Here is a 25740-nt window from a genome sequence, read left to right as displayed (position 1 = left end):
TGATGAGTTAATGCCTTTTTATTTTATTTTATTTTTTATTCTATTTTTTTTCAATCAAATTGTAGCTCCATCAACAACAGTAGCCGGGGGAACCGATTTCCGCGTGGCCCGTGTGGGAACGGGAGACCAGACAGACCTCACGCGAAGTGACACGTGATATATATCACGTGCACATTAGTAGCCCAATCCAGCCTAGCGGGAACAGGCCACACCTTTCACTCCTTTTTTTCACTTGAAGTTCCTTCCCGTCGACTCATCAACTCGCCAACGTTCTCATCTCGGAAATATCGGATTCTCCCCCACGGATAGTACTCTGTAAATCCGTGGATTCTTATCTTTCCCTCTCACCAGTACGCCTCTAGGTCCCCGTACTCGTACTTCATCAAGGGCATACCCCCCTAGGCTGTATTCCAGCTGTAGGCGACTTCTATTCTGGCCTGGTTCGACAGTGATTCCTATGCTGTAGTGAAGAAGACGGCTAGATATTGAAATCTCTCGAACCTAATCTTGTCACCAAAAACCAAAAAGAAGACATTTTTGCCCTTTACTCCTGTTCGCAATTCTACAGTAGCGGGACTTGGGCCGACCTTTCCTTCTCTCTTCGGGTCGACGGCAATAGACCCCTTCACTTGCTGAGAATTCTCTCTTTTCTTTCTATTTTTCCACCGTCATGTCGTCAGCTGTAGCGGAGCTGGAGAACTATCTCCAGTCCATGCTGGCCTTGAAACCACCTGGCGTATCAGGCTCCAAGATTCACAGCATCACCACATTGTGCACTGCCAATGTTCAGGTACGCGTTGAACCCTCCCTACCACCTCAGGTTATCCTCAAAACTAACTCACCTACTGCAGAATGAATCCGTTCTTATTCAAAAGATCTACACACACTTCAAAAAGGCACCGGGCACCCACAAGCTGGGCGTACTCTATGTCGTAGACTCTGTAACCCGACAGTGGGTAGAAGCTGCACGCAAAGCTGGTCAACCTCCAGGAAGCTCGGCTCCCGATGGAACTTTCGCCGCTGGTGTTAACCGAGTCACCGAATTGCTGCCCGTTTTGATGGGAGATATTATAAACACATCCCCGCAGGATCAAAAGGTACGCGCTAGATATGCATTCGAATCAGCCCCACCGCTTGGGGGCGTAGATGGGGAAACCCTCATCTACATCGCCAACTCTGATTCCTTAGAGGAACCGTATGATTAACGTATCCCTTTTTTTCTTAATCGTATAGGACAAGATCAAGAAACTCATCGACATCTGGGAGCGAGGATGCACGTTCCCTCTTCCTATGCTCGCCTCCATTCGAGAGAAAATGAACACCCCCCAAAGTAAGCTTGCTCCCTTCTGTATAGCAACTGGATCATCTCGCTTTTATTATTCCCTTGCTTTCTTGTCATCTTCAGACTTGGCATTGCCTGCAGTGCTAACCGCTTGTTCAGACATTGAGTCAACCACTCCCGAAGGATCACCTGCTCCCGGTTCGAACCCTCTCGGAGCGAGTAACTCTGCAGCTGCTCCAGATACTTCGAGTATCTTGAAGGCGTTGGCCGACATGGCCAAGCAGAATACCGCTGCCCCCGCTGCCCCAGCCAACCCGCTGGCGGCTTTGAACCCGTCCGCCCCGTTGCCCATCTCTTCGGCCGATGCCTCGATTCCCCCTTCGGCTCCAAATCAATTTGCCGCTCCCAATGCCATGAACCCGTTCGCTGCCCTGGGTGCTCTTGGTCAAAACCCTGCCTTGGGCCAACAGACTCATAGCCCCACCCCGAACCCGATGACCCAGAACCCGATGGCAGCTATGCTCCCACAAGCTGCGGCTCCAGCCATGCCCGATGGAGGTGCGATGGCGCAGCAGCTTCAGCTGCTCCAAATGCTTGCCGCCCAGGGAATCCCTCAAGACCAATGGGCCACCGCCTTGCAACTCTTCACCATGAGCAACATGGGCGCGAACCCGGCTCAGCCTGGTTTCAATGCCATGCCGGGAATGCCTCCAATGCCCGGGATGCCTTCGATGCCTGGAATGCCCGGTATGCCCGGTATGCCCGGTATGCCCGGATGGGGCCAGCAAGAGAATCAGAATCGGGATGAACGCGATCGTGACCGTCAATACGACCGTTCTCCAGGCGGATATCGCCGTCGCTCGCGCTCTCCTGGTGCTGGCTGGGACCGACGCCGCACTGCCTCTCCCCCCTCGTCGCCGCGATAGCCCTGTCTATGGCGAATACCATGGTGAATCGCCCGGTCGTCGAGGTGACCCTCGAGATGCCCGTGGCCGTCGGGGCAATGAGTACCGCCAGCGCAGTCCGCCGGCTGGACGTAGACGCCGTTCTCCTTCGCCTCCTCGCAATGATCCCAACCTGCCACCTCCGGGTCCTAAGCTGATCGAATGGGACTATTCCATCGGCCAAAACAACATGAAAGTCCTCAGCCGCACCCTTTTCGTCGGCGGTGTCACCTCCTCCGAGGCCAATCTGCGTGCCTTGTTTGGCAAGTTTGGTGTCGTTCAAACGTGCATCGTCAACGTTGACAAGCGCCATGCCTTCATCAAGATGATCACCCGCCAGGATGCGATTGCCGCACGCGATGGAATGGAATCTTACCGCGCGGGAGAGATGCAACTACGTACCCGATGGGGTGTGGGATTCGGTCCCCGTGACTGCAGTGATTACCAGACGGGTGTTAGTATCATTCCGATCGAACGTTTGACCGAGGCAGACCGCAAGTGGATGCTTACTGCGGAGTACGGTGGCACTGGTGGCCGTCAGATTGAATCTGGCATGGTGGTGGAGGAGCCCGATATTGAGATCGGTGCGGGTGTCTCTTCCAAGGCCATCAGCCGTCGCATCGCAACCGACACTGGTGGCAAGCGGGGCCCAATCTCCACTCGCACCCAAGGTGACCGTTTCACTGGTGGTCGTCGCCCGGAGCGTGATGGTTTCGGTGGCGGTCACCACTCTGGTCCTCCTCAGGGTGACCGTGACATGCCCAACAACGTGAACTCCGCCGTTCCTCCTGCCGTTCCTGCTTACGGATTCAGTTTCCCTGGCATGCCCATGCTCCCCCCTGGTTTCATGATGGGTCAGGGTTCCATGCAGACTTCTCAACCTCCGGCTCCGGGCCAGGGTGAGTAAAGCATTCGGCCACTGTTTTTTTTGCAAATCGTCTCCCTTTACCTTATCTCTTTTCCATTTCCATTTCCATTTCTTATTCCGATTCTTGGCCTGTCGGCCTTTCTGACCACTGTCTTCTATTTCACCATTTTTGCATGGACATTCGGTGTTGTCCGCGGGCAACTGGCGTTTTGATGGGCTGGCATGATCTGTATCAAAATGACTGAAGAGGGAGGTTTTCTTTTTTTTCTTTTTTCTTGCGACTGGGGGGTTTCAATTATTTCTTCTTTCCATTTCTTTGCTTTCCTTTCAAACTTTTGCATATGCCTATTGCGAACTGTATGACGTTGTCATGAATGCCCATTGTAGGCAAGAAAGAATCTTATTACGGACTCATATTTCTGGCCGCATCCTTTTCTCCCCTGTTGTAGCTGCCGTCCAAACCTGGATATTTCTTCTACTGTATCACATAAGTCTTTCAAATTGATTGTGGTTCGTTAAATTAGCTAGCTCATCATCAAGAATGTTACCCAATGTACTATTCGAAGCCCAGATATTAAAACCCACTGCTGTGGTTACAATTAACCAACTACATGTCAATGAATATTGTGGTATTATCGTAACTTAATTGCCATCTCGTAGGTAATAAAAAGGCCAAAAGTAGATCTGGAATTCCTCCAGACCTTGTTACTGGCCAGGTCAACCTTCATTTTGGCATGTTCCTAGCTCATTATAGAGATATTTGCTCCTAAACTTCCAGCCTTCCACCTGAAATGAGAGATTACACCCTTTCAAGCCGTGCGGTCCGACAGCACAGCCTTGGAGGCACGGAAGGACTGTTCGAAATCAGCGATGATATCGTCAATGTGCTCGGTGCCGACGGAAATTCGGATTCCATCTTCAGTCACGCCAGAATCCCGGCGCTCCTGCTCGGTCAACTGCTCGTGAGTCGTAGACCAAGGGTGAATAGCCAGGGTCTTAGAGTCTCCGACACTGGAAGGTGTTAGTCAATACCAAAACATGAACCAGGAAAAACTTACTTGGCAAGGTTAGAGATCAGCTTAAAATTATCAACCACCTGGCTACCACCAGCAGCACCACCCTTAATACCCACGGACAGAACACCACCAAAGCCGCGCGGGAGGTACTTCTTCGCAAGAGCATGAGAAGGATGATCCTCCAGACCTGGATAAGATACCCAGCTCACATTCTCATTCTTCTGCAGCCACTTAGCCAAAGCCAATGCATTGGTGGCATGACGCTCCGACCGCAGACTCAAGGTTTCGATTCCCAAGAGCAGTTGCTGCGCGGCGAAGGGATTCAAGGCCGAGCCCAAATCACGCAGGATTTCGACTCGAACCCGGATGGCATAAGCAGCGGCACCAAAAGTCTCCCAGAACTTCAAGCCATGATAACCCTCCGAAGGCTCGACGAACTGCGGGAAGCGGGCACTATTCTTGCCCCAGTCGAACTTGCCGCTGTCGATAACGACGCCTCCAATAGTGGTACCGTGACCACCGATCCATTTAGTGGCACTGTGTACAACGATATCAGCGCCGTGGTCGATGGGGCGAGCAAAGTAACCACCCGCGCCGAAGGTGTTGTCAACCTGTATCTACGTGAGTGTCCCAATCATATTCATTCAGTGGGTTTCAACCTACGACAAGCGGAACGCCCTTCTCATGAGCTACCTTGGCAATTGCCTCAAAATCCGGCACATTATAACGCGGGTTGCCAATGGTCTCCAAGAATACAGCCTTGGTACGGTCATCAATGGCAGCCGCAATATCGGCAGGGTCATCGCCCTTGACGAACTTAGTATTGATACCCAGGCGTGGGAAGAACACCTTGAATTGGTTGTAGGTGCCTCCGTAGAGATTGCTGGTAGCGACGATATTATCTCCAGCATGCGCGAGGGCTGAAATGGCCATGAACTGGGCGGCCTGGCCTGATGAGGCGGCGACGGCAGCGATACCACCCTCTAGAGCTGCAATGCGCTTCTCGAAGACATCTACGGTGGGGTTCATGATACGGCTGTAAATATTTCCGAACTCCTTGAGGCCAAAGAGCCTGGCGCCATGAGCGGAATCATCGAAGGTGAAGGAGGTGGTGGCATAGATGGGCACAGCGCGGGATTTAGTGGTTGGGTCAGGTTCATGACTATTGACTTGTAAGCATTGGAAGCGCGGAAAGGTCGCGGGGGAAGGCTTACCCCGCATGAAGCTGAAGAGTCTCGAAATGTAAGTTCTGCTCTGACATGGTGGAAATATGGAGTTGGTATCAGCAAAAGGAAGAAGGCTCTATAAGTACGATCGAGAGGGGCAATGGCGGGGAAGACTCGATGGCGTGATGGAAGGTTATTTCTCGGGCGAGTTAACAACACGAAGTTGCGGGATTGCGACATGCAGAATTCAGACCCCGAGTCACCATAATCCGTATCCAAATTAGGAATAGGAGGCATAATTGAAAAGATCACATGTATCATATAGTAACTGCAAATAGGTCCACGGGTCAAAGCGACCGAATGTATCCATGACCTGATACACTTATACCTAAAGTCAAAAGCATACAGTCTTTGATTCGTATTAGACTATAGTGATATATGATTGTAAATATACTCCACAATCCGTACTAACTGTTACAAGTGGCGTTAATTAACCTTTGTGGAGATTCAGGCGATAAGCCGTCACCCCAACTTGACCCCCGAAAATAAAGCCAAAAAACCGTGCAATCTTAGACTTTGTATACCAGTACTTCCAAATACTACTCACTAACTGGTGTGTCTAAAATGAAGTCCATAGTGAGCATTGCCCGACGGCCGCGCTGAACCTCTTAGCTGAGTTTTAATACAGAGTATTCCACGATCATCGGATAAGACTCTTTTATCCACCGCAGATTACGCCTTTGACAATTGCAATTTATAGACAAGAAAAAATAAGAATAATACAGGAGATCAAACACGAACTTTCCCTTTCTTTCAAATTTTCCAAGTCCACGGCTAGTAGTGCGTATTCCTACTTGAAAGTGCGGTTATAGAGCAGAAACATTGAGCTATTCCTGCTGTATGAAATGAGAGTTTCTCATTGTTTTAGGAGGTTGAGAATGAGATATTAATGGCTTTTTTCTCTCGTACTTAGTTTCTACATACTAGTTGCCTGGTGTGGGCGTTGTAGACTTCTAACTCAATCTGGTCGCAGTTATTGGAGTTATTTGACTATTTTTATTGAATACAGCTTTTTATGTTAACATATACATGAAGAGCGGCGCTTAGGACGGTAAAACCAATTATCCGTGGGCAACCTGATAAGTGACTGTTCTGGGTCATCGTATGTACAAGGTCAGAGAAGGTGGGACGCATTTGGGGTGATCCCATATCATCATAATGGAAAACCCCATTTCTTGTCGACTTTTCCTTCTCCAAATTCGATTTCTCCTAGCTATTGCCTGTTCCGGGATTTTTTCCCGACATGGACCTCTAACAGATGGGTTTCTGTTCTGATCATCCTCCTTCGGCACCCTAGTTTCATCTCTGATGATCTTGTGCCGTAGCTAGGATAAAGAAAACTCCCCCCCTTGTGTCTCGTGACCGTCAAGAATAACTCCTGACTCAAGAATATGAATAATTTTCTTTACACTATGAGGTCTGGGTGTTGATAGAAATGAAGCAATGTTAGTCCGCTATAGTCCTGTCATGTAGCTCGGAAGTTGCAAGCCATGCACATTCAATTCTTCGAGGTATTGTGTCAATAGCGTCTCGAGATCCAATAACACGAATTTCTGTTTATCTTGGATCTCTTCTATATTCTCTGAATCGATCTTTCTGTATTCGTGCAAGCAGGTATGAGGGATATTCAAGGTTTTAAATGTGATGAAGCGAAGTATGCCAACACCCAAATGGCTTTTGAAGTGTTCATCAGGCTCGGGCTCGGATTTTGAGTGAAGAAGGACAACCCTGGTTCGCGTGGGTAAAAGTCCGCTCAAAAGGGTCGTCAGTGGAGAGCATCCGTTCAGAGAACAGGCACTTTTACAATCATCTCGAGTATTGTCGGATAAGACTGTTGTCAACAAGGCCTTTGAATGTTGACTCAAAGAATGAATCTTTGAAGAAGAGTGTTATTGTCCTTCATCCAGTTCAAAATTGATCCCACGTTATTTCCCATGCAAGACCGATCCAGACGAAGTTTGGTGATAGACATCAGCACCTTTGCTAATCAGCCAGTGAGTCTTTTGCAGGAAGACTTATAAATCACGGGATGGGGTGTTTGTCCAAGCTTTTGTCAGACATGTCTTGTTCTCATCATCGATTTCATCCACGCCTCGGAAGCTAGCACTTCTTAAACGGTTCGCTAAATCAAGATTGACATCGATACAGTCGAAAGCTGACATCTGGAGAGTAAAGAACAGGCGGATCTACATGGAAGCCCAACCGCCGATGGCTAGCCGCAAGCTATTCCAGCCCAAGGGCTAATTTTTGAGCTGCCAGTAGATGGTCCAATGCAGAAAGTCTTATTAGGGTTTAGTTAGGGTGTTTGTGGTCTTCGCAGATCATGTGAAGTACTAGAGTTGAAGTCTTTGTTTGGATAAATGGGGAAGATTGTAGCACCGCAGGACCAGAATGGCGGCAAGGTATTTTCTCTATATAAATGTCAACAAATCAGGTCAGAATCCAACCATTCCTGCTTTTCCAAACCTAATATGTTGATCACCTGATTAGAACTAGTGCCTCTATCCTATCGCTACTTAGGCTTCATCTTGGTCGACCCTCTCCTCCTTGTCACTACCTAACATTACACTACGCACCATATCATATTGCTTCCATTCAATTCACATAATATGGCTAAAATATCCTTATAGGCAGTAGTGGTAGCGCAGGGAATGGTTAAGTAAAACCAGTCTCAGTCTAATGACGTGGGTTCAATGAATATCAGAACAGGTGAAAAGACAAAAACAAACACCAGACCGGATTGACAGGCAGCCAACCGGATATAGGCTATGTCCAATTGACAGCGACAATCAGCTATCTAAACAAGAGTGTTTTGGGAGGACCAAGAAGACATTAGGCAACTGAGTATGATGTTCTCTACACAGAGCAATGTGCAGTTTACCAGCCATTGTGCGAGGACCATGGAATCAGAGCCACCGACAGGAATGCCAGCTATGATTATACGAAAATTGGGCCACAGGGCAAACATACCTAGGCAGAATCAGTTTTCATTATCAGCTCTAATGAGGATCAGTTCAGGCACTAAAGAAGCAGAGAAAAGAGGAGGGACGTGAGCAGGAAGAAGGATAAGAAAGAGGAATAGTATAGCCGAGGGGGTACGTCAGCACTTCAGGTGAACGGGTGGGTGGAGGGGAATGGTAGGGCGATAAGTGCACTTTTTGGCTCAAATAGAAGAGAAATAAAAACAAAAACATACAACAGTTAGGATTCGCATGTGGTCACCCACCATACTACTAACTAACCGGCGTGTGGCTTAAGTACGGCTGAGCGGACGGGAAGCCCTGTTCTCCACACCCTATGGTCGTATGTACTAGATAGTATGCGAGGAAGAACTATATACTTCAATCTAGAGAGCTCTATGTGGTACGCCTGCGACCGGGGTGAGAAGCCTGGTGAGTGCGCAATAACTAGGGTGGAATCCTCTGGGCCGGCGGAATCATCACAAAGGCCGCCTAATAATGGATGAGTGATCGAGTGATTTAGGTGTTCGTTGGTTCCTGCGCCTCTGAAAATAGTCTGCCCTTAGGGCTTGGGCCGCTTGGCCTTGATATAGATATTCGTAGATTTCAGGGCGGATTGGGTCTTAATAGCTAATTGTATTGGGGTATTTAGGCACTCAGAATCAAATTTAGGACTTATTAGTTTAAGCTTGTGTTGGCTGGCTTGAGGGTCATGTTACGAGTAATACGCACACATCAGCCTCACCTATGAGGTAGCTTACTATATGCAACTATATTTCCACTCTGCATCTATTATTGAGCCCGCGTGAGCCTTGGAAGTCAGTGTGCAAGGTCTCTCGCGTTGCAGTTTGCATCCCTTGCGGGAAGAAAGTTCTAACATCCGACGGGCTTACATTTTATTTTACTCAGCTGAACATTACCCAGACCACATTTAGTCTGGTTTCTTTATGAAGAACTACCTACGCTGACACTTTTCTGGAACCGACTTGTTATTACTCGAATATATAAATGTCACTCTATGGGCTATATGCAGCTGGTCTTTGACGGGAAGAGATTAGGTTGTAAAGTTGTGGGGCGGACCGGTCCGCGCGGATCGACGTATGGCCCTAAGTTTTGTCACAAGAATTGGAAGTTAAACCCGGGCGCGCAATCATCGTGAATCTCATCTATGTCAATCCAGAGACCATTGAATGGCAGACGCGTTTAATTCGCAAGCTGATCGACCAGGGCATGCCTATAGATGGGATCACCATTGGCGCCGGTGTACCCTCTCTCGAGGTTGCTCGAGGATACATTGACGATATTGGCTTGAAATACATTTCCTTCAAGCCTGGTTCTGTCGACGCCATCATAGCCGTGTTAAAAATTACAGATGACCGCCCAGATTTTCCAATCATTCTTCAGTGGACAGGAGGGCGCGGTGGTGGTCATCACTCATTTGAGGACTTTCATGCGCCCATTTTCGCCATATATCACGAATGCCGGAAGAGAGAGAATGTGATCCTCGTTGCCGGAAGTGACTTTGGTGCTGGAGAGGATACATATCCGTATATGTTAGGCACATGGTCGAAGCAATTTGGGTATCCTGCGATGCCTTCCGATGGAGTTTTACTGGGTAGTCGCCTGATGGTTTGCCGGGAAGCTCATACGAGCCTACAGGTCAAAAAACTCATCTGCGACACGCCTGGCGTGGGGGACAGCGACTGGGAGCGAACCTACACCGGGAATGCCGGAGGCGTGATAACAGTGAAGTCTGAAATGGGGCAGCCGATCCACAAGATTGCTAATCGCGGTGTGCGTCTCTGGGCTGAGCTGGACCAGAGTGTCTTTGCTCTTCCACGCCCGAAGATGGTTGAAGAGATCAACAAAAAGAAGCAGTACATTATCTCTCGACTGAACAGAGACTACGCAAAGCCCTGGTTTGGGCAAGACAATACTGGAACCCCCCTTGATCTCATTGACATGACATACACGGCTGTTTTGAAGAGAATGATCCAGCTGATGTATATCAGCCACTAGAAGCGTTGGATCCACGGCTCGTACATGCGCCTGGTTTATGATCTTGCTCTGCGTTTCCTCAGCAGAACTTCCTCTAATTTTTACTTCGATATTGATGCATTGGAAGATCCGAACGCCTTCGTTGAGTCATTCGCAGCGCATTGCCCGGAGTGCAACACGCGGCAGTTGCATCCAGACGATGCAACCTTTTCCATTCAGAGATGCAAAGCCCGAACGCAGAAACCCGTTAATTTCATCCCCGTTCTCGATGAGAACTTCGAGTTCTGGTTCAAAAAAGACTCACTCTGGCAGTCGGAAGACATTGAGGCGGTTGTCAATCAAGATGTTGAACGAGTCTGTGTTCTGCAGGGACCAGTCGCCGTCAGACATTCTGTCAACCTAGATGAGTCGGCCCAGGAAATCTTGAAGAGCATATCAGACTTCCATACAAGCAATCTCCTTCGTGAACGTTACGGTGGAGACTTGAAGCGCATCCCGAGGACCGAGGACCCTGCTTCTACGTCCCCACTGTCTGGACCACTTGGTTATACTGATGAAAATACTGCCTGCACACAGACTTTTTGTGCTCTTCCCGGTGACTCTGTTGACTGGTTAGGCGTTTTGGCTGCGAACTCATTTGGATGGGTGCACGATCTTGTGTGCGAGTCCCATACTATCCGCAACGGAGTTCGCAGGAAGAATCCTTTCAAGAAAATATTCGACTTGAAACCAGGGCAGATGCTGCTACTGGAACACAAAGTACAGCGGATCGTGTTAAGCGATACTACAAGTGGGCATACGCTCGCTGTGATACACCGATCCGACGCCGACATGACCATTTGCTTTGATTTATACCAACCGCGTAATTTCACGGCCGCGCCAGCTATTTTGTCCCTCCAGTATAGGCACCTTTCAACCGGTTTATCATCTGCTCTGGAAGAGCTTACTAATGACCGGGATGCTCGCATCAAATCATTTTACAGCAATGTGTGGCTCGGCTACGAAATGAATGCCTGCTCTCCCGATGCGACATTTACTGGGCCAACGATCACCCTGACTCAAGAGTTGATTCATATGTAGGGTGGTCGGTGTTAGATCTTGTTCGAAACAATCCCAAGTCACTTACGGTATATTACAGAGGTCAGCGTGGCAGACAGGCACGATCAAACTATATGGCGATGACGATCGACTCATATCATCCGGATAGAAAGATCATCAAAAAGCCGATCATTGAGGACCTGACGAGCGAGAGCATGTCTTAAACCTTTTCTGATCCCCGGGGATTGTTATTCTCTACCCAGTTCGCACAGCCAATTATCATGTTACTCGAGCAGGCGGCCATGGCAGACTTGAAGCACCGCGGAGTCATCCAGGAGGGCGCATGCTTTGCCGGCCATTCTCTGGGAGAATATGCTGCGCTGTCAGCCTTTGCTGAACTCATGCGCTTTGAAGATCTGCTCCAAGTCGTGTTCTATCGAAGGACTCGCGATGCAATTGGTCATTGAGCGCGATGACCAGGGACGCACCAACTTCTCCATGGTTGCTGTTAATCCCGCACGCGTCGGCAAGTGTAAGTTGGAGGCCAATTTCTTGCAAAACTAGCTAATTTGCTAACCTGTCGCTGTAGTCTTCACGGAACGGGCCTTAAGAAATCTGGTGGAGATGATCGCGACGACGACCAATGCACTGCTGGAGATTGTCAACTTCAACGTGGAAGGCGAACAGTATGTCTGTGCAGGAATGGTAAGTCTCCTTCTATTTCAGGGCCTTATCCAGGTACTGATATTGTCTTGACAGCTGGGTAACCTTCATGCCTTGGGGGCTATCCTCAACTACATTGCCAAAGCTCCTAATGGCGCAGCCATTTCCCGGGGGTGGCGGAAAATCCTCAGTCAGAGGATAGCCTCAGCATCGTGTCGCGGCGTGTTTCCGAAGCCCAACGGCTGGCTAGTCCCATCACTCTCCAGCGTGGCACGACCACGATACCACTGCAGGGGATCGATGTGCCGTTTCATTTGGCGCATCTACGCGCCGGGGTGCCTTCGTACCGCAGCTTTTGGAGGAACGAATTCGCGACGGCGACGTCGACCCTCAGCGGCTGGTTGGGAAGTGGATTCCCAATGTTATGGGTAAGCCATTCACATTGAGCCCAGAGTACAATTCAGGAAGCACATCGGTTGACCGCCAGTCCCATCCTGGGCGAGGTTCTGGCCGCTTAACTTGTTTTTGTATGACTATCACCTTAGAATGCCGTTCATGTGCTTATCAATTCCCTCTCTGTGTATGCCGTACTTCCGACTAGTAGTCTCCACCCCTGAAAATTGCCAATCAATGGATCATAAATGCCTATTCCTTGTATGCGCACGTAATTCTCCTCGGGCGCGGCAGCCGAGCTCCGCAGGACGGACACATATAGGCGAACACCTTCAATTAAAACTCGCCTCTGTCAATTATCTTCTCACATCATCAATCCAAATCTTATTATAGCATATTGCGAGCTTCCACAATGAAGGTCAACGCGATGCCCGACACCGAGAAGGGGCCCGACCCCCCAGAGCCGACGTGGGTGGTACAATGGGATGGCCCCTGTGACTCGGGAAACCCCCATAACTGGTCCCTCCGGTACAAATTGTTCGTCAGTGTTGTACTCGTTGCTTTACCCTTGATCGTCAACATCGGGTCCAGCATAATGAGTGGTACTCTTACCTCGCTGGAGGAAGAATTCCACATCAGCTCCGAGGTGGCCATTCTAACGACCACTACCATATTCTTGATGGTACGTCCTCCCTATTTTTGTTTACCCTAACATTGTTTAAATATAACAACCGTTGTTTACATATAGGGGTTTGTCACCGGTCCCTTGATCTTTGGCCCACTGTCTGAGAAGTACGGGAGGCGATGGCCCATTCTCAGCGGTGTCGTGCTCTTCTCGACCTTCTGCATTCCGGTCGCAGTGGCACAGAACTTCTATACCATTCTGATCTCACGCTTCTTCAGCGGCGCCTTCGGCGCGTCGTCAATGGCTGTGACAGGGGGAGCCTTGACAGACGTGTGGAACACCGCAGTCAGTCGAGGCATCTCGCTAGACTGCTTCGTGGCCACAGCCTTCGTAGGTCCCGTTATCGGGCCCATTGTCGGCGACTTTATCACGGAGAGCTATTTAGGCTGGCGATGGACCATGTGGATCACGATGATCGCCGCCTATAGCTTTTCCATCCTCGCGTGGGTCGTCTTGCCCGAGACTTATGCACCCACGCTGCTCACAGCCAAGGCGGCGCGACTACGATTTCAAACCAAGAATTGGGCGCTCCATAGTAAGATGGAAGAGGAAGGGGAGACAACGTTCATGTCCTTCGCGCAGACTTATCTGTTGCGCCCGTGGAGTAAGTTGTGACCCTCGAGATCATGCCCCCACACCTACTCACTCTCCATACAGCTCTTCTTGCGACGGAGCCCATCATGATGTTGGTCACCCTGTATATGAGCTTCCTCTATGGACTGCTATTCCTATTCTTCGAGGGCTTCCCCATCTCATTCGTAGAGGAACGTGGCTGGGCGCCACAAATCGGGTCACTTTCCTTCCTCAGTCTCTTCGTCGGCATCATCCTGGGACTGATGGGCATGGTGACTTGGTCAATGACCATCTTCGCGCGGCAGGTCAACTCGACCCCGGGTAAGGTGGTGCCGGAGCGTCGTCTGCCGCCGATGATCGTGGGCGCCGTCGGACTGCCCATCGGACTGTTCTGGTTCGCGTGGACAAGCAATCCTAGTATCCCCTGGGGTGCGGAGATCATTGCGCCGGCGGTGGTGTCGGCATCGATGTTCGCAACCTTTATCTCGGGTCTAAAATATATCGTCGACGTGTACTTGATCTACGCGAACAGCGCCATCTCCGCCAATACCGTCGTCCGAAGCTGCTTCGGGGCCGGATTTCCTCTCTTTGCCAATGCTATGTACCACCGGCTGGGCTTTCCCTGGGCGACCAGTCTGTTGGCGTTTCTGGCCGTCGCTTTAGCCCCAGTCCCAGTCATCTTCTATCTGTTTGGGCAGAGGATTCGACTGTGGTCGCGCATGTCGGCCAACAAAACCTGAAAGATGACGCTAGAGGGATATTGCGCAGGACGGAACGAGGGCTGGCATCAGTGGTATTGCAGGCTCACCTGTTTCAGGTGTTGCCAACGGCTTCTGGACAGATCCCTTATCCCGATGAATGACTAGCCTCCCATGTGCAATAAGGTGGTTATTTATTCGGTTTCTACGATAAAAATCATATAGTGTACGGTGATACCAGCCACTTCATGGTGCCTGAGAAATCATCTAGGTCGCACGTCTGAAACTCATGTACTATTTTTAAAGAGAGCGTAAACAAATTCAAAATCATAAATTCGGCATCTACGTGGCGAAATGCCCTTCTGAGAGCAGAACTTCAAGAAGTGCCGGGTCGAAGAAGTAATCGGGCGAATCAAATGTCTCGAAGATGTCCTCTTGCTCCCGAGTCAGCGTGTTGCTAGTACCAGGCGAGTAAGTTGCGGAGTCATGCCCGATCGACCCAGATGGCCGAAAGTCTCCCATATCAGTAATGGTCGACGGGGTCAGCAGGTATGTTGTTGGCTCCAAGGCCTCACTCGAGGCAGTGATCATGCTCATCAATTCGGTGCACCAAGCGACACCCAGATGTAGCTTCGTCACATATGCATTTGGTATGTCCTTATTCTCTAAGGAGCTCAGTTGGTGGCGGACGCTGATCAGCTGCGGGACAATGGCCGCGAGGTCGATTGCACCCTCCCCCGTCAGGTATCGCGCGCAGAGGTCGTGAAAAGCAACAAGTGGGTAGTTTTGGAACATCCTACAAGTAATTGATCAGCTTCAAGTGGATGTGAGGGGTGTGAAAGCACCTACCGGCCCAGGACCATACAACTGCCTGGTGTCACAGGCTCCTCGAAGACATCAGTTATGGTCTTGAGAGCGGATACGGCATGTTCGCGGGTTATCTGCCATTCCTCGGCTGTCCGATGGCAACGGTGGATCAGAATCTTGCTGACATGGTAGCAGTATTTGATCTCCAGCTGCATCAGGCGCAAGCCAGGGTCACGAGACACCAGCGACGGATGTGACGGTAAACGCTCGTCGCACATGCGATTTAACCGATGCAACTGCTCGCGCCGATGTTCTGCCCCCAAGAACACTGCTCGCGCCGAGTATAGCCCGATATAGATTTCCTCCCAAACAGCCATCATGTGTGCCGCGGTAGAGTGGAGTTGCATTTCAACGGGCATCAGCGGGGTGGAGGGCAGGGGCTGGAACTCAGAGTCAAAGAGATATAGATCGGGGGAATGTCCGCTAAGGAAGACACGGGTTTTATCCATGGCGTACAAGATCCAGAAGAGTCGCTGGCGGGCTTGCAGTGCACTGTCATTCACAGTCCCGACGCACCGGTGGAGGCCGATGGACCGTGCTATTTTACAGGCTGCAGAGCAGACCTTCTCGAATACCGCGTTGAAGAAGAATTCCCGCGCCACTAGAGCCTGTAATGATCAACTTGGCCGTTCGTGAATTATCTACAGGGCCCTATTCCTTACCAGCATGATGAGAGCCTGAATGTTGACCACTGTTGGCTGCGACAGCACGTCTAAATCGGCCAAGGCACGGCGACAATTGTTCAAGGCGTCTGAAATTACCTGTGAATGCTTTGTCCATGGGTCGATATCAAGGCCAGATCGTCGGGCCACACGGGCGTCGAGATGCAAGGTAAGCAGGACAATACTGTTCAAACACACCAGCCAGGCGCGGTGGTCAGAGGGACCATTGGATCGATAGCACTCCGGAATGGTCTCATACAGTACACCAGCCTCGAACACAGGAGTATGAAGGTTAATGTGGTTCAGGTAGCGATCGAGTACGGAATACAAGACATCCTGGGGAGGCGGCGTGATGGGCCTTTGGTCACTGGTGATGGGCGGCTCGGTACACCCCTGTCGAAACGGAAACATCTCGTAATGACGCCGCAGCGATGGTCGTAAGGCGGGATTCCCCACGCTTTCTGCCAGCGGACCGTGCAGCGATGGGGGTTCGGTATGCAGGGCTGCCCTCAGCAGCTTCTGCGAGGCACGGAACAGGCATAGTGCGGCGGGATAGCTATACAGACGCTCACCACACCCCACGGTTAAGAGATCCTGTTTCGAGGCCATATCATCAGGGGGCCCTTCTTCCCTGTTCATCTCTGGTCCATTCCGATCCGTGATGGTGGGCAAGGGTAGCGGCTCTGTGGTCACGATGCAATTTGCGGTCAACGACTTGACTTGCTCCGACAGGCGCGCCAAGGACCGATCTACGTGGTCTAATCGGCTGAGGACGGACGAGAAGTCATGTAATCTGACTAGGTTAGCCTATTACATTATTGCATAAGAACAATAATGAGAGAAATCGCACAGCTGTCTGGCAGGGTTGGTCCTTTTGAACGAGGCGGAAAAATCACAGGGGACGCCAGCTTTGCAACAGGCGGAACATTCCGGCTGGTTACGATCGCATCGAATCTGAATGGAGCTGATTTACTATTCGATCCATTTATACAGTATGATGAGAGGACTGACCTTGCGTGACCGACATTGATTGCAGGCAGGTGTCGTGAAGTCGGCTTCAGAACTGAGACGAGGGCGCTTCCTGGTCTGCATGATGAAACGCAAGGGAAATTACGATGATATTGGAAGAGCAGATGGATTGGAGGATGAATGATGGATTGATGATAATGATTGTGGTGGTGATAAGTGGCGGGGTTCGGCACGCGAGGTCCGAGTTGTATTACCATCGCTGAACTCACAAGCGGTCCTCTACGTCTCCAGGACCTGTGCGTTCAACCTGATCAACGTAATAGATGCTGTCAATAATTCAGAATCAGGTCAGCTTCAGCCTTTCACATATGTCTTCACTAGACTTACAGTAAAATTCGGAAACAGTTTACCCCTTCGGCAGCTTGTTTCTCGGCTCGTAACCGGTAACATCCTAAGCTATGCTTGGCTAGGTTGTAAGTTATATAGATGTGTAAGTGGCTAATAACTTACCGCTTGTCCTAATAAATATCAGCCTGGTTTCGGGTACGGGCCATCGTAACGCGGCGTTGACGATAAGGTTAATAAGGTCATTGGCGAGAGGTCAACAGTATTGCATCTTTCACACAGGCTGGAAGACATTGTGCACAGCAAATGATGGATCTACCGGACATAACTCTTGCTGACTGGGTTTTTCAATTTGATGCTTCCCAATGGCGACTCAGCTGCACTGATCAAGCTGGGACCGACAACATACATGCCATTCAAGGCTTTATACAACATGAAGAGAAATGCTCGGGTGAGGTTGCTAATACGTCAATTGATGCGATTTATCTTAAATAATTGATGTTCTTGCTCTTACCAACTCATTATCGAATTATTGAAGACTCCCTTGTTCCATCATCGTCTAAACGCTTCATGACCACAGGAATCTCGTTTAAAGAGCTGTGGATGACCTAAAGCTCGATTTAACTAGGAAACATACAATCAACTAAACTTCGAGACTATAGATCTTAGCATAGAACGTGAAAAGATTGAGCAAGACCTAAGCTTGATTGCCCCTGGCCTAGATGTAGCGGCTTTGCATTGCATCTATTAGTTACGTGTGTTGTACTGAAGAGGTAATAAATTGTAAACAAAAACAAAAACATACAACAGTCAGGATTCGCATGTGGTCACCCACCATACTACTAACTAACCGGCGTGTGGCTTAAGTACGGCTGAGCGGACGGGAAGCCCTGTTCTCCACACCCTATGGTCGTATGTACCAGACATACCTTTGAATAGGAATATATAGTGAAAGTGCGCAAGTGGTGAAGGGTGACATGAACAGAGAGCATGGTCCGCGTGATAGCAAGCGTTTAAGCCGGGAGCTCTAAATTAAGTACAGTCAAGGGATTTTCCAAGCCATTAAAGAAATAACATGGTTGATTTTGATTTCTGATTATTTCGCTGTAAAAGGATTCTATCTTGAGGGTTCCACTTGCTCCATAACTGCAAGGAATTTAAAATATGAATAACTCTTAGATGTGCTCATTGTGCAAGATTGAAACCAACTCCCAATATTTTCCATTCTAGGAAGTTGATGGTAGTGGGGCCATCTGTGGCATAACCTCAACATCTGGCCAATTGGCTTCCCGCTTTACCAGAATATATATCACCGGGTCCGCATTTCGAAATCACACTACCACGATCCTAAAAGGAATACTTTTTTTTCCATTTTTTTCCCCACTAAGTTAGAATACTTACCGGGCCAAGTCGTCAAGGTGGATGCGGCATTACGATTCTAATGTTTTTCATCCTCATCTTTCCAATAGAATGATAAGACAGCATGAGTGTAGATAGATTGGTCAAAGTAAGTCATAATTCAATTTGAAGAAGTAACAACAAAGTACGCTTCTTTATTCCCTTCCTAATGGCTAGGCTTCTCAATCAATTGGTCCCTACTCCATTTGCTTCAGCAATGTTGCCTTCATGTCAACGTGATCACCTTAGAATGCAGGTTCATGATCCAGTAAATACATGTCAGGGTGAGCTCAAGCGGAATGAGCAATGATTCGGGTTGTCGTTTTCACCTCTGGAGATAGGCGTTTCAATGCTGAGGCAAGCTCGTCGGCAGCTTGTACCAGGGCATCGTCAGAAAGCGGCTCTAATGCATCCAGAATGAATAGAACACGTGTGCTCTCATCCGTCAATGCGGTCCGTGGACCCTGTCGCCAATTCCAGCGGCGGCAAGTGACGCCAGTCTCATCACACCAGATAGGCTCCCCAGGAGCTGCGAGTTCCGTTTGAGGTTCCCCGCCAGAAAATGTCTGGAAGGGTTCCTGCCCAGTGGCGCGGATCAGAAACGGCGAGCCATTGTATTTATCAAGGTCTTCGCCGCCAAGTGGAATTTGATGCTTGACTGAGATAGCATTGTAAATGTCCGTCAGCCGGTTTACGCGCGGTAAGCCATTCTCGGCGCGACGCGTCAATGCCTCTAGACTGTTGCGGGTCTTCTGCGGCTTAGCTCCAAAAGCCTTGTAAGCGTCTCTCCATGCGGCGATATGTGGAAACTCGGTGATGGTGTGTTTCAACAGCAACTCTTTGACGCAAGATTCGGCTTCCCGTAACATGTTTTCGCTGAAATCATCACTAGGGCCCGGAGGGATGCCCTCAACCACCATCAGCAGGGCTCGATAATCAGGACGTAGCTCATAGATTTGTGGCGCCACGCGCGCAGCTTCCAGCAGCTTATGTGCCATTTATGTCCCGGGGTAATGTGTTGAAGATGTGTGAGTTGGTACAGATCCAAGCTAGAGCAATTTAAAAAGGTGAAAATAATTTGAAGACTGTGAGCGCAGACAGGCAAATTTCATGGGTTGTCCTGATATATATATGCAGCCGTGGGGCGGCCAGCGCTCGGTTATACTCATAGTAAAAGACAACATCTATGGTTGCTTCGTGTCAGCTAACCAATCAGTCTTTCTTTGTGGACTCAAGGAAACATCTGAAGAATTCGACTTTCGCCACTTTGCAAATGATAATGTAGAATGCACCGGGAATGCCAAGAAACGGGTTCCTGTAGAGCCCCACACCAGACAACTTCCATTTTCAGTTAGAATAACTGTCAGTGAAGCTTTCACTGACCCACCTGTAAATATCCACGGGTATGACGACTTGGAGTGGGGGGGTCCACCAGGTGCGATCAGGGCCTTTTCATCTACTTCACACCCGTTTTGTAATTATTGAATTCTTCGATCTTAGCCATGCTGAGATCCGTTCAACACTGGCCGGGGGGAACTCTCAGGTCCATCAAATCACTCAAAAACAAATTTATATTTGGACCAGATCAAAGAGGAAGTCAAGGGCTGGCTACTTTTTGTACAGGTATGTTATCATAAGAATATATTGATAGCCACGCCTTCAAATAATGCCAAATTGTAAAAGATCTATCACAATGATACGAGAGTATTACATGCAAATTTGTCGCTTGTGTTTTGATTTTTTTTGTTCATTCTTGAGATGTGTATAGTTCCCCTCCAAAGGGTGTTTGTTTACCGAGAGAAACTCGGTAATGGCTCCACACGACATTTGTTTAGTAGAATGATCCCATTGGTCGTACATGTTCTCACCAGCCTCAGTTAACCTCCATAACGCTTCACAACACAAATCACAGAAGAACAAGGATATGCAGCATAAGTATGGCCCTAGTAATTTAGCGCCTACGATTCTGTGTCGTAGGTGGCTCACCGCTCTAGCAGCCCAGTCCCCTTAACCGTAGTTTGGGTAGATATTCAGCCAGAGTGGGACAAGGAATATGTGGGGGGACATTAATCAGTGATTCGTGGATCACCAGCCTTTTAAGTCACATGCTGCAGCAATTTAGGACCAAGATGAAGACCTGCAGCCATTTTTCCAGTCCTCATTTTGGTCAATCTTGCTCCTGTACTTGGCTCGAATTTCATGTCGTCATATATTGTGATAGCCTGTTTATCGCATAGACGTGACCTTCTGTCTTCTGTATCGGAGTATATATTTACGTAGTATCCTGCAAATCTCCGCTATAGCTAGTTTTAAAACTAAGCTTTACCCATCCCGACCATAATCAGCAATGCCACATTCATTACTACAATGAGCAGCCAGACGAGCACCACAGTTATTGAGAGCACTAAGCTGTTTCGCATCGAAACTTGTTCCACCTGAACGTCATCCTCACGATCACCGACCTCCACCGGGACGCTCATGTAACGGTTGAAACATGTAAAGTAAATCAGTGGAGCGGAGACAAACGGTAAGATAGCACTCAAAACAACTTGGCTGGCGTTAAGGGTCTGGTCTAGTCCAGGCTTCCCGACGGCAGCGGCAATTATGATACTGGGAGCAATGCTGATAGAACGAGTAATGAGTCTGCGAAGCCAGGGCTGCAGGCTCCAATTCAACATTCCCTCACTCACCATCTGACCCGCCATAGTGCAGACAATGCCAGCAGATAATCCTGACAGTAACAAGGCCAGGGCGAAAACCAGACCAGCGGCGGGCGCGATCGACTGGGAAAGTAGCCTGTGGATTCCGAAAAGGTCTGCATCGTTTTTGTCAGGACGACCGTATAGAGAAGCACCGGCGATAATGAGTATGGCGCTGTTAACAAACAGTGCGAATGTGAATAACGCTAGCACCAACTCAATGATCGAGTATTTCATGCATCCTCGGATAGCGTGGATAGAAGGCCGGTATTCTACCGCGCCGCCGTTACTTCCAAGTGGAACAGAGGCGTCCACATAGCCTGTTGTGACATCAAATTCCTTCAGGCGAGACTGGACAACCCCACTCCCAAGAAATAGGGAATGTGGCATAACGGTAGCCCCGAGGATGCCACAGCTCTGATAGAGGCTAATGACAACACACATTAGCATATTTATCTCAAATAGAAGCTCACTACTCGGACAAGGCAAAAACTCACCCTTCTGATTGGACAATGGCAGTTGATGGCAAGTAGCCTCGGAAGACTTCCCCGACTGACTGGTTCTTGATAAGGGAGAGTTGGATGCAGAAGCATATGACGACTCCCAGAACGAGGGCCATAACAAAGAATTCGAACCAGCGCAACCCCCGCATTGACCCGTTTGGCCGATAGAAGAGGAGCAGAAAGAGGACATCCACCAAAGTGATGGCGCATCCGGCCACCAATGGGATATTTAGAAGCAGATTTAGCGCGATTGCCGATCCGACCACCTGTCAAAGGTGTCAGCAAGCAGGGCTCTCACCTATCCCGGTAATCAGAGGAAAGGTATCCATACCTCTGCAATATCGGTTGCAATTATAGCCACCTCCGCGAAGATATAGAGAATGATGACCAGCCATCGCGGAAGGTGCTCTCGACAATTCTCCGCTAAATTTAGGCCTGTCACAGTACCTAGCTTAATGCACAGGGACTGCAAGAGTATAGCGAAGAGATTAGACATGAGAACAACGAACAGCAAGCTGTACTTGAAATCCGCTCCGGCAGAGACGTCTGTGGAGTAGTTTCCCGGATCAATGTAGGCGACCGCAATAAGGAATCCAGGCCCCACGAAGCGAGCAAACTTGGCCATGCTGCCCGTGAATTGAAGATATGAAGATGTAAGGATGGGTTGGAGAAAACGGTGAGGTAGTTTTCTAGTCCTCGAGGGTGGTTCCCACCCTGTGACTCTAGCAGCGACCGAATCACCGTCGACGGTCTTCTCATTTTCGGGGTCTTGCTCTTTCCGGCTTTGCTGTTGTGGAGTTGTGGACAAAGTATCATCGCCGGCTGTACATCCGGTGTTGGTCGCGTCATTATGGTGGATTTTGGAGTTTCGATGACCATTTAACAGACTTGGTGTGATGGTTTCTGAATTTGAACGTAGTGGATTGAAATTCCAACTTGGGTGCTGGACTGTATCGTCGGTTCGGGGGCAATTCATGGCGGGGTGTTGTGTTTTTGCCACTGTTTGGATATGGTCACCACACTTGAGACTTTCAGTTGAGGGCGCTTCGAACATTTGTGACTATGAATCGCCGGCGATCTGGAAGACAAGAAACCGAGTACTCTACGAGAGAGCCGTGCCCGGAAAGTCCAATTCACAATGCTCTGCAATCTGGGGAAGACCAAAAGGAGCAGCTTGGACAAACTCATGAAAGCAGGAGTACACCGCAACTTGCGTAAGGAGAACCTGGAAGCTGAAATGCCTGAAGGCCCAAAGTGCTGCCTAAGATAGTTATGCGCGCTACAAAGGCCAGACTCTAAGAGACACAGTAACAAAAACTACCCCCCACTATTCTACATTTGGGTACAGTTCTTGATTCAGACCCAGACAAACAAGAACAACAGAACGAAAAGTCAAAAACAAATCCTTAATAGGGAATATGTTGGATTTGGAATTATGCTTTCAAAAACGCCGATGATGTCGGTCTCCAACAGGTTCAAGATTCATGGTTCTATTGTTTGTCGGAAAGTGCATGCAAACAAATAATTTTTCTAGAAAGTTGACCTGTTCCTTCGAAGTTGATTTCATTGTATATTTTTCCAATTGAATTCAATTCATTCATGCCCGCCAAGGGCCGTTCACAAGCAACATTCTAAATACGGGGAAAGGGGAAGGGATAGTCTCGACTCTGTTCTTTTTTTTCGCTCTCGTTCTCGCTCCCGTTGGGACCTCGTAGTTAAACTTTCGGGTTACGTGATCCCGGGGAAGTAGTTTAAAGGAAAAGGGGTTAGCGCCCAAATAAGCTTGGCTTTCATGCTCCATTGCGGGGGGAATTCCTGCCGGGTTCAACTCTGAGGATCCGAGCACATTCTCGAAACCAAATTTCAGTTGAGCCCCATAACAGACTTGTCACACATTCCTTGATTTGACAGGAATTTAGTCATTCAGTTCATACCTCAATGATGTCTTAGGTATCTCCAACGTCAAGCGAATATTTGGATGCCTGCTTCGGGCGGTCCGCTGCAAAGCTAGGTTAGGAAACACATACATCGCCCACAAATTCAATGTCAGTTGTGATCACCTCTGAACGAGCACAGAATGCTTCGCCGTTAACGTGTAAGCCCCGGCCGCCAAATGAATGATTTATACCACTCTCCGCCTTCTATCTGTTCTCAACGAACGCTCTACGCTTCCGGCATGTCAAACTGCCATTCTATATGTCTAGAGGCCAAGCTTGGAGTTGTTCCCAGCACCTTTAGGAAAGTAAAAATAAACCTCTGAAGCATTTCTCATCTTCATAGCCTAGTCAGTGAAGACTAAAGTGACAGATGCAGAAGGGGAGTTGTAAATCGGAGAAAAGAGTCCAAGTTTGCACGGGGAAAGCCATGTTTCCAGGGCATGCAAACAGCCATGGAGTCACGAAACGTTAGGCCAACAGGAAGGTATAAGAAGGGTTGTAGTTGCTTGTGTACTCAGTCTATCATGTTCTACTTGCTATTCAATCAACCTAAGCTCAACTGAGGTCTCTTATCTATTTGTCGATCTTAATTTTCAGTTATCCGTCGAAATGAAGTCGTCTTCCTACGCCGCGCTTATTGCTGCTATCAGCACTGTCCAAGCTAATCCTGTCTCCAAGCGTGCTGTCACCGATGCCGACATTCTTAACTACGCTCTAACTCTCGAGCACCTTGAGGCAACTTTCTACGCTCAGGGTCTCCAAAACTACTCGCAGGCAGACTTTGTCAATGCCGGATACGCCGATCCATTCTACAACAACCTCTTGAAGGTTGCCTCTGATGAGAAAGAGCACGTCAGCTTTCTGACCAGTGCTCTTCAGGGTATGCTAAATGCCATCTAAGTGAAGTTTCGAGATCGCCTAACTAACATTTGACCAGCCGCTGGCGCTCCCGCCACTGCCGAATGCACTTATGCTTTCCCGGCCACCGATGTAGACAATTTTGTGGCCCTCGCCAACGTACTTGAGGGGGTAGGTGTCAGTGCCTACCTTGGAGCTGCAGCCTCTATTGCAAACAAGCAGTACCTCACTGATGCGGGCTCTATCCTAACTGTCGAGGCCCGACACAGCTCTTACCTCCGCGCTGCTGCTGGCGAGGTCCCCTTTGCCCAGCCTTTCGACAACCCCCTTGACTTTGATGAAGTCTACACCGTTGCGTCTCCATTTATCGTTTCTTGCCCAAGCAGCAATCCTGCTCTGCCCGTCAAGGCATTCCCTTCTTTGACCAGTATCTCCAGTGGCACCCTTTTGGCCGGCTCTCAGGTCTCCCTCGCCACAGGAGAGGGATTCACTGCTAGCGGGCATATCTACGCCGCCTTCATCACCGTAACCGGTCCAGTCTGGGCTACTGTCAGCCCGACTACAGGTGGCTATTCCGTTACAATCCCCCAAGGTGTGGAGGGTCAAAGCTATGTGGTTTTGACCTCCTCTAATAAGAACGTCTCTGATGATAACATCCTTGCCGGGCCCGCAATTTTAGAGGTACGTGAAGGGTGAATTTTCTTTCCTAGCAAATGGTGTTTATTATATCATTTCTTGGTTTACAATTTAGTCACTGGCTTATTGAGGGGTTGGCTGACAAATCATTGCTTTACTTCACAGATTGGTGCCAAAAACGGCCGCCTCACCACTGGTTGCACAGGTGGGAGCAGCAATACTACTTCTAACATGACCTCGGCCCAGGCTGCTCAATCTAGCGCGTCTGAGCATTCTGCTGGGAAGCCAATGAGTACCTCTCAGGCCCAGTCTTCCGCGATCCCTGCGCAACCAAGCTCAAGCCTTACTGCCACTGAGGGCGGGGCCTTCTTCACTGGTGCCGCCTCCAGTGTCCAGCCTGCCTTTGGCTGCCTTGCTGTTGCTATTGCTTTCATGGCTCTCCTGTAAATTATTATCGCGTCATAAAGCCAGTCTGTATCATCTGACTGTCATCGATGCCATATGGTGTTTGCGACTTGTTGT

At 49.2% G+C, this 25740-nt stretch overlaps 10 protein-coding genes across 10 annotated transcripts; 6 read left to right on the top strand and 4 right to left on the bottom strand.

The window, feature by feature from the left end:
- Nucleotides 1–670: 670 nt before the first annotated feature.
- N7503_000611 (Nrd1 complex RNA-binding subunit) lies at nt 671–2208 on the top strand (the record flags this gene model as incomplete). The annotated part of the gene is made up of 4 exons (XM_057060172.1): nt 671–790; nt 852–1097; nt 1234–1330; nt 1442–2208. The coding sequence occupies 4 exons, from the start codon at nt 671–673 to the stop codon at nt 2206–2208; spliced, it is 1230 nt and encodes a 409-aa protein (XP_056927095.1).
- A 208-nt stretch (nt 2209–2416) lies between these two features.
- Nucleotides 2417–3133, top strand: N7503_000610 (uncharacterized protein; the record flags this gene model as incomplete). The annotated part of the gene is made up of 1 exon (XM_057060171.1): nt 2417–3133. One exon carries the CDS (start codon nt 2417–2419, stop codon nt 3131–3133), a length of 717 nt encoding a protein of 238 aa, XP_056927094.1.
- Nucleotides 3134–3903: 770 nt separating this feature from the next.
- N7503_000609 (O-acetylhomoserine aminocarboxypropyltransferase/cysteine synthase family protein) lies at nt 3904–5371 on the bottom strand (the record flags this gene model as incomplete). Its single annotated transcript, XM_057060170.1, has 4 exons — nt 3904–4105; nt 4153–4721; nt 4774–5272; nt 5325–5371. 4 exons carry the CDS (start codon nt 5369–5371, stop codon nt 3904–3906), a joined length of 1317 nt encoding a protein of 438 aa, XP_056927093.1.
- A 4155-nt stretch (nt 5372–9526) lies between these two features.
- On the top strand, nt 9527–11374 carry N7503_000608 (beta subunit of fatty acid synthase; the record flags this gene model as incomplete). The annotated part of the gene is made up of 2 exons (XM_057060169.1): nt 9527–10299; nt 10378–11374. 2 exons carry the CDS (start codon nt 9527–9529, stop codon nt 11372–11374), a joined length of 1770 nt encoding a protein of 589 aa, XP_056927092.1.
- Nucleotides 11375–11782: 408 nt separating this feature from the next.
- Nucleotides 11783–12513, top strand: N7503_000607 (fatty acid synthase subunit beta; the record flags this gene model as incomplete). Its single annotated transcript, XM_057060168.1, has 4 exons — nt 11783–11864; nt 11922–12037; nt 12092–12423; nt 12483–12513. 4 exons carry the CDS (start codon nt 11783–11785, stop codon nt 12511–12513), a joined length of 561 nt encoding a protein of 186 aa, XP_056927091.1.
- Nucleotides 12514–12800: 287 nt separating this feature from the next.
- N7503_000606 (MFS transporter) lies at nt 12801–14386 on the top strand (the record flags this gene model as incomplete). Its single annotated transcript, XM_057060167.1, has 3 exons — nt 12801–13070; nt 13137–13677; nt 13731–14386. The coding sequence occupies 3 exons, from the start codon at nt 12801–12803 to the stop codon at nt 14384–14386; spliced, it is 1467 nt and encodes a 488-aa protein (XP_056927090.1).
- Nucleotides 14387–14686: 300 nt separating this feature from the next.
- On the bottom strand, nt 14687–16482 carry N7503_000605 (fungal specific transcription factor domain-containing protein; the record flags this gene model as incomplete). The annotated part of the gene is made up of 3 exons (XM_057060166.1): nt 14687–15140; nt 15194–15819; nt 15874–16482. The coding sequence occupies 3 exons, from the start codon at nt 16480–16482 to the stop codon at nt 14687–14689; spliced, it is 1689 nt and encodes a 562-aa protein (XP_056927089.1).
- Nucleotides 16483–18875: 2393 nt separating this feature from the next.
- Nucleotides 18876–19583, bottom strand: N7503_000604 (B3/B4 domain-containing protein; the record flags this gene model as incomplete). The annotated part of the gene is made up of 1 exon (XM_057060165.1): nt 18876–19583. One exon carries the CDS (start codon nt 19581–19583, stop codon nt 18876–18878), a length of 708 nt encoding a protein of 235 aa, XP_056927088.1.
- Nucleotides 19584–20900: 1317 nt separating this feature from the next.
- Nucleotides 20901–22763, bottom strand: N7503_000603 (uncharacterized protein; the record flags this gene model as incomplete). The annotated part of the gene is made up of 3 exons (XM_057060164.1): nt 20901–21711; nt 21782–22053; nt 22119–22763. The coding sequence occupies 3 exons, from the start codon at nt 22761–22763 to the stop codon at nt 20901–20903; spliced, it is 1728 nt and encodes a 575-aa protein (XP_056927087.1).
- A 1570-nt stretch (nt 22764–24333) lies between these two features.
- On the top strand, nt 24334–25665 carry N7503_000602 (ferritin-like domain-containing protein; the record flags this gene model as incomplete). Its single annotated transcript, XM_057060163.1, has 3 exons — nt 24334–24604; nt 24662–25263; nt 25384–25665. The coding sequence occupies 3 exons, from the start codon at nt 24334–24336 to the stop codon at nt 25663–25665; spliced, it is 1155 nt and encodes a 384-aa protein (XP_056927086.1).
- Between the last annotated feature and the right edge of the window lie 75 nt (nt 25666–25740).

The sequence above is a fragment of the Penicillium pulvis genome (assembly GCF_028828015.1).
Source record: "Penicillium pulvis strain IBT 33274 chromosome Unknown contig_10_segment0_segment0, whole genome shotgun sequence".
Classification (NCBI taxonomy): Eukaryota; Fungi; Ascomycota; class Eurotiomycetes; order Eurotiales; family Aspergillaceae; genus Penicillium; species Penicillium pulvis.
Note: the sequence above shows the minus strand (reverse complement) of the source record. Positions and strands in the feature narration are given on the sequence as shown.